This window comes from Carettochelys insculpta, chromosome 24 (assembly GCF_033958435.1).
Source record: "Carettochelys insculpta isolate YL-2023 chromosome 24, ASM3395843v1, whole genome shotgun sequence".
NCBI lineage: Eukaryota > Metazoa > Chordata > Testudines > Carettochelyidae > Carettochelys > Carettochelys insculpta.
In genome coordinates, this window is record NC_134160.1 from 10,175,458 (window position 1) to 10,183,218 (window position 7,761).

General features: G+C 51.3%; 1 protein-coding gene across 1 annotated transcript; it reads left to right on the top strand.

Moving 5' to 3' along the window:
* The first annotated feature begins 4,291 nt into the window (after window positions 1–4,291).
* On the top strand, window positions 4,292–7,180 carry SFN (stratifin). The gene has a single exon (XM_074976190.1). The coding sequence runs from the start codon at window positions 6,087–6,089 to the stop codon at window positions 6,825–6,827; it is 741 nt and encodes a 246-aa protein (XP_074832291.1). The 5' UTR covers window positions 4,292–6,086; the 3' UTR covers window positions 6,828–7,180.
* The last annotated feature ends 581 nt before the right edge of the window (window positions 7,181–7,761 follow it).

Consider the following 7,761-nt stretch of genomic DNA (forward strand, 5'->3'; position numbering starts at 1 on the left):
ATTACATTTCGTAATGGGGCAAAGCATGATCGGCTGTTGGGTCTTGTGCTCATCCATCCCAGTAAAAAAGTTGAAATCTGTGTTCACATTTATAGAGCGACAAATAGTTTTTACAGTCTACAGACTTAACTTTCTTCCATGTGCCAAAAGGGTTTTTCTTTCATGTGAACAGAATCAACATTTCCATCGGTTTGGATTACACTAGACCGATGCAGGGTGGGGTGGGGCTGATAATTGCAGGGACAAAAAGTGGAGCCTGACATAAAAAGTTTGCTCACCCCTGCATCAGAGGGTTGAGAGAATGAAGAAGCAGCATAAAAGGGTTTGCGTGAGGCTGTGGGAGTCTTTGTTTAAAGCACACAGGGTTCCCTCATCCAAAAGCCAGCGCTGACGCTGGCCAGGGCGTAAGGGCGCCATCAAGCCGTCTTCCCCCCGTAAAGTAGGAAGGAAACCTGGTCCATTCCCACAATGGGAGGAAATACCTGAGGAGTATCATATGTCTGGTGCTGAATTGTCGCCATTTTGCCCAGTCCATGCCACCCAATCTCAAATGCTCAATGCTGAAAGGCCAGCCAGAGATGGAAGTTGTCGGGACCTCGTCGACTCTTTCTACAAAATGGAGACGGGGTGGGCTGTGGCTCTGGAGGGGGTGGATGGGTTGGTTCAAACAAGCTTTGTGGGTCGGGGGTTCAGAGTCCTGCATACGCTCTGCAGACTGTGTTGCCGGGTCTCAGTTAAGTGGCTCTGTAGAGCAGAGCTACCAAAACTCTGCCTCAAGCCTAATGTGTGGGAGCTGCTGCATTGAGTGCGGGGGGAGTGGGGAGCCAGCAGCAGCCAGTGGTGACCCATGACCCTACCACAGAACATGGAGAGGGCCTAGAGAGGCCCCGGTGAAGCCATTTAATAGGTCTCTCTTGTTAAGAGCTCGTATTATATTCAGAGCCGTAAGTTACTTCACTCAGACTGAGTCCTGGCTGGAGGCAGCTCCAGGAGCCTTATTTCTCTCTGCTGTCTCACAGGTGGACCAGAGTCAGCCATAGCAGCATGAGGATGCCATGAGCTGTCTTCTCACACAGTCCAGGGGTGAGCTGGTAACCAAGAGACACAAAGGGGTGGAGGATGTCATTTGAAGTTGAGCTTAAAACATTTCTGATTGACTCCACAAGGGATGGAAAGCCAGAGACTGGTTGTGGATTTGTACTACGTCCAGAACCATGGCTCCCAAAATCCGCTGATGCCATTGCCCTTCTCAGCATGGATCAGAACAAGTACAGGTTGAACCTCTCTCATCTGGCACTCTTGGGAGCTGACCAGTGCCGGACAAGAGAATTTGCCAGACCACGGGAGGTCACTATTGTCTAGTGGCATTACCAACACTTCCACTGCTTCCTGGGCTCTCAGAAGACATTGGAGCTAAATAACAGCACAGAACAGTGAGAGCCAGGACTTGGGGCTGGAAACAAACTTTAAGGGACCACAGGAAACTTGGCCACACCCATGATAAGCGGTCATCCAGATAGCTACAATTCTGCTGGATCATGCAGTTTGCTGGACAAGAGTTCTGAATTAGAGAGGTTCATCCTGTAGATGGAAGGATTGCTAAACAAACCTCACACAGCTGCATCAGGTTTCTAAATGCTTTGCAAACGTGAATGGATTTAGAGCTCCATGTGACTTTGCTGCAGACTCCACAGACCGTACAAGTGCCACGGGCTGTAGGTCATAATGTGTAATTCAGGGAAACGTGCCCCCAACCTATTGTGCATTTGAGGTGTATGTTAGTTTGGACTTTGTCCTTGAGGCAGCAGGTGCTGCCTTTGCTGAAAGTTTGTGTGGTGCTGCCATCATCAAGGACAGTCTACCAGTCTGGCCTGCACTTCAGTTGTATCCCGTTTGAAAGGGAAGTGGCCCAGCCCATCTTGGCAAAATACGTACTGATGCGCCTACACACAGCTACTCGGAGTACACACTGGGCCCACCAAGGACAATAGTTTGGTGATTGCTTAAAACTGGTCACCAAATGGAAGCAAGCAGAGATTCAGACTGTAACAAGGCAGTGTCTTCACCCTCCTAAGAACAGAAGGGACGAACGGAGCTCAAGGTGCTGTGGGAGCGCTATTAATTCCCTGGTTGGGTGGGTACTGGAGAGTTTTCACAGGTTTGACATGACAGCTGGGCCTAGTTTCCTTTCAGGAAACTTCACACCAGTCAGGGGCTGAGAATTTCACTGAAGGGGACCTGCACTAAAGCCCTTGTGCAGTCTGATTGCTGGGATAGGGAGGCTAGACACGTCATAAAGAAAACTGCTGTCTGAAGGCAGCAGCTCAAGCATGGGACAGTGGAATTCAGTGGCTGCGTGGATCAAATATTGCTTCCCAAATTCTGTTTCCTGGGTGCTGACTAGCTTGTCCCCTGGAAGAGGAAGGAACAGGTATTTCTGGAGTCGGTGGAATGCAGTGAAGGAGCACTCAGGCATGTGAGCGCTCGTAGTACGTGGCACCAGGGACGCCAGGAAAAGGATGGCCAGTTGCAGGGAAGGTGGCTGTACTGTGGGACTTGCCCAGAGTCTCCCCCGGCCTCGTACTCAGCCCACAGTGCAGATTCGTGCACCAGCATGTAGCTGTCCTGGAATCGTAAAATATTAGAACTGGAAGGGATTTTGAGAGGTCATCGAGTCCAGTCCCCTGCCCTCAGGGTGGGACCAAGCACCATCTGTATCATCCCTGATGGATATTTATCCAACCTGTTCTTAAATCTCTCTACTGAGGGAGATTCTACAACCACCCCAGGCTATTTATTCCGATACTTAACCACCCTGATGGGAAATTTTTCCCAATGTCCAACCAAAACCTCACTTGCTGCAATTTAAGCCTATTGCTTCTTGTCCTCACTGTCCTAGCAGGGGGTCTGATCCCAGTGCTGGTGTTAATACCCACGGTGCATAATGATTTCAGACTGCTTTCACAAAGCTCATGGGGGGGCTTGGCACTTAGGTCTCAGTTACAGCAGGACTCTGTCAGGAGCAGTTTCCGTTTGTCCTGCTGAGGCGTTGAGGGCTGGTGAAGCAGAACAATGACCATCATTTCCTGCAGCATTTAAAACTCCCATTGCAGGACTGACCCTGCCCAACCTCCATGAACTACCGAGATCTGACAAGCTGCCAGAGTCCCTAGATCAGTGTTAATGCAGAATAGGAATGTGGCTCTCGGCTAGGAACTAGTGTGGAAGAACTGTCCCCAGGGGAGTAAGGCGAGAGGCCCTGGGCCAGAGCACGAGGCTGTGACTTGGGAAACTAGATTCAAGTCCTTGCTCGGTGATAGACTTCCTGTGTGACCGCGGGCGAGTCACAAAGTGGGCTTTTCAGCAGCTCTTTTGAAAACTGGCCCTTGTCTCTGTGCCTCAGCTGCTCCTGTGTACATGGTGGTAACTGCACTTCCCTGTGGCCCTTCAGTGGTGTGAAGATAACCACGTGGGAGATTGTGAGAGGTGCTCAGATACTTTGGTCGTAAGGGCCAGATGTGTTCCTTAGCTTGAGAGAGTCCACCATGCTGTAAGTGTCCATGGAATTGGTTTCAAGCCTCAGTAGTGGGCTTTCCTCAACCCTTTAAAAACCCAAGCTGAGAACAAGAGCCCCTCCATGCCCCACTATTCCCACTGACTCAAGTCTGGCTTGATGTGGAAGTAACCAGCAGGGCCAGGGATCTTCTGCAGCTATGTGCTCAGATGTGAGCTGGGAGAGACACCCATGAGTAGATTGGTGAGTCATGCAGCTGTAGCAATTTACCGGCAAACTGGAACTGCTGAGTTACTGACCCCACCCTCCCCTGCCCTGCCCTCCCCTCCCCATGCTACACAGGCTGTATCCACACAGCAGATAAGGCCAGCGATTAAGGCGGGTTTCAGTGCAATGAATTTGTCATGCTGCCTTCTGGCAGCATCAGCCAGCGGAGCAGTCAGCTCCTGGCAAGTGGGAACAGGCTTAATCAGTTTGAGAGTGAAACTTCAATGGAACATGAGAGACAGATTCTAATCAGAGTCCCTAATTACAAAGAGCAGCCAAGCAATCGCAAGAAAGTGTTTTTCAAGCATCTTCAGAGTAATCGCAAAGAAGAATGACCAATAACTGGAGCGAGAAACTGGCCTGGCAATTGGAGTAAGGGAACGGTGGGGGTACAATGCAGGACAGGTTTGATTTGCAGATGAAAGATCTGTGTCTTAAGAACACTCTTTCCTCAGCCACTAGTTCCCCCCCCCCCCCCCCGCCCACATTTAGATTTGGAGTTCTGTCCCCAGCTGCTCACATTCGGAGCCATGCTGTTACGAAGTGGCTTTAGAAGCTGTTATTTTAAAGCCAAATTTCTATTTCACTGATGTTTGTAGCCGGGTCTCAACTGAAGCATTTAATGTCAAGTGGCACGAGTACACCAGGCTAAAATGGAGGAGAGGCCACTTTATACATTACTATCCACCACCCTGCAGCGGTCAGGCTGACTTTTGGACGTGCCTCCAGAGAGCATTATGTTCTCTCTGACACTGTCTCTCAAAGGGAGGTAGCAGAGGTGATTTTAAAAATGGACTGAGCAGTCCTGTGGAAACTTTCCCCACCAACACTCGGACAGTGCAGGCTGGTTTAACTATGCATTCCTGACCTGCTCCTTTGTTCAGTAGACAGACATAAGTAGGTGACTTCTTTCTTACATCTTGCTAGTAGCCTATAAACGTGTCCCTAGGGAAACAGAGGTCAGCCCTGAAACACAGTCCTGTTTTAAAGGCAGTAAAATGACTTCAATTTGAGGTATGATTTAAACATAACATTAGGAGCCAGAAATTCCTTAGTTCTAATTCCACTCCTTTGCAAAAGAGAGAAAGGAGAATCCACCTAAACTTCTGTGGATTTGAAGAAGTTACTTAACCTCTCTGCTTCGGTTGCCTATTTGCGCAGTGGGGTAGCTACCAATTGCTTGGGGCCTCACAGAATTAACTCACTAAATTAGCTTGTTGAACCTTCTTGTCTGGCACCCTCAGGACCTGACCAGTGCCGGACCATAGAATTTGCTGGACCATGGAAGGTCAATATTGTCTAGCCCATTACTGATGCTTTCACTGCTTACCAGGCTCTTGGACATTTTAGGGGTAAATTGAAGCTAAATAATAGCCCGGAACATTAAGAGCCAGGACTGGGGGCTGTAAACGACCTATGGGATCACAGGAAACTTGTCCGCACCTCTGGTAAGTGGTTGTCCAGCTAACTAAAATCCTGCTGGATTGCAGAATTTGCTGGATGAGAGAGTTCCAGAATAAAGGTTCAACCTGCAGACCTGCCAGCGTTTTGGAACAGAAACAGCCCTTTTGGCACTCTGCCCCTTCAGTTTCAGAGCAGGTTCACGGCCCCCTAGAGCCAATCTGCCACCATGTTTTCCTGTGCGGCACCACTGAGGGCATTAGTGGGATGAAGAGCAGCTCCTGATATTTCCCTGCATTTATGGCGATCAAGCTTAAAACGATAAAATGTTGAAAAGCTGCTGCAAGGTGAACTTTGGGAAGCTGCAGAATTGGCCCTCCCAGTGCTGGGTGGCCTCTAGTGAGCCAGAGAGCAGAGTCAGCAGCAGGGCAAGATTCCCACACACACCCAGGTGAGGTGATCAGGAGGGAACATCTGGGCAGCAAGTTGTTGGCTGGCAAAACGGGCCAATTACAACAGCGAGAAGAGTCCATCAAGCAAACTGGAACCCAAAAGCAAGACCTCTGCCTCAGGTAGCAGCCTCCTGCCCAGCAGATCTCAGGGAGGAGGCGGTGCAGTAAGATGGATTTCTCTGACATGGGCTGGTGCATAATCCGTTTAGCTCCAAGGTGAATCATTGCAGTTTTCCTTTTAAGGAGAGGGCTGACTGGGAGGAAGCGAGGGAGGGGCTCATTGGGCGCTTCTCTGCCACGCCCAGCCCCTGCTCCAGGCTGAGACGCCAAGCCAAAAGCCGATCTCGTCAGCAGAGCTGAACAGAGACTCAGAAGGCTCCCTGGGTGTCTGCCTGATCCTTTCCAACCAGCCTCCTTGCAGAGTGGTCTCCTTCCCACCAGCGCTCCCAGCCATGGCGAGAAACCACCAGGTGCAAAAAGCCAAGCTGGCCGAGCAGGCTGAGCGCTACGAGGACATGGCTGATTTCATGAAGGCAGTGGTGGAGCATGGGGACGAGCTGTCCAATGAGGAGCGCAACCTCCTCTCCGTGGCCTATAAGAATGTGGTGGGATGCCAGCGGTCTGCCTGGAGGGTCATCTCCAGCATCGAGCACAAGACCGAAGAGGGCGATGACAAAGCACAGCTGGTGAATGAGTACCGAGAGAAAGTGGAGGGTGAGCTGAAGGACGTCTGCAACATAGTCCTGGGGCTGCTGGACAACTATCTCATAAAGAAAGCCAGTGACCCGGAGAGCAAGGTCTTCTACCTGAAGATGAAGGGAGACTACTTCCGATACTTGGCCGAGGTAGCCACTGGGGATGACCGCAAGGACACCATAGAACATGCCCAGAAAGCTTACCAGGAAGCCATGGACATCAGCAAGAAGGAGATGCAGCCCACAAACCCCATCCGCCTGGGCCTCGCCCTTAACTTCTCTGTCTTCCACTACGAGATCGCCAATGCCCCAGAGGAGGCCATCACGCTGGCCAAAACCACGTTCGACGAAGCCATGGGAGACCTGCACACGCTCAGTGAAGACTCGTACAAGGACAGCACCCTCATCATGCAGCTGCTCAGGGACAACCTTACGTTATGGACAGCAGAGTGCGCGGGAGAAGATGGCGGAGAAGCTGGGGAAGAGCCTAAGAACTGAACTGCAGCCCAGCAAGCCAGGGTCACGTTCCCTGTTCCTCCCCATTTTTTGTAAGACATGTCTCAGCTCCCAAAAGCTCTGCCTGGATTCTGACAGCAAAGGGGACTGACTGGTCTGTGCCTACGGTATTCACACATTCTATTCCGCCTTCTCTTGTGGCAGCTTTGGGACAAATCCCCCTTCCCTTTCCCTCCCCTTTCCACATTTCTTGTGGTCTTCCCACTGGGCAGTTACTGCTGGGGAAGAGTGCTCCATAGTTTAACGTAAACCTGAGTGTCACACCTAGTAACACCAGGTGTTTCTGGTCCTCCTCCCCCAGGACTGGGGCCTGATTGTGCCTTCTGGCCTTAACATTTGAAAAGGGGGCACTGAGGTGGGTTGGGGGGGGTGGGGGGTCAAGACACCAAAGCCTAGTTGATCGCAGCTAGAGAGTGCGCTGCTTTCCTTTCTGTAGTGACTTCCTCTGCAGGGCTCCTCCTGGGTATTTTTTGCTCAGTAGGATGCTGGAGGTGTTGGGCTACGGGGGATTCTTTGTCGTGGGTTAAAAGTGACAAACTTGAGGTGCCTCCTGTATTTGTGTCTTGCCGAAGCCACTGCCTGCCTGTCCCTCACCAATAAAACTGCACTTGCACCCCTGCCTTTGTAGTCCTTGGAGTCACTTCTTTTCTGCCTCCCGGTATGCGGCCTGGCTAGCACTGCCCGGCCCACTGCACAGCCAGTGTCTCCAATGCATGGGAAGGGCAGAGAGGGAGCTCTGGGCATGCACAGGTCTAAGCCAGAGGGGAGTGTGATACTTTTCCAGGCAGGTTCCTGCACGCCAGGCTGCCTGTTGGCTTCGTGCGGAAGTGCTGGACCTGAGCGGGTGAGCTGGGGTCCAGTGAGCCTTGGGAGCGGATTGCAGCCCTAGAGAGCCCAACATGCCGGGAGACCTCAT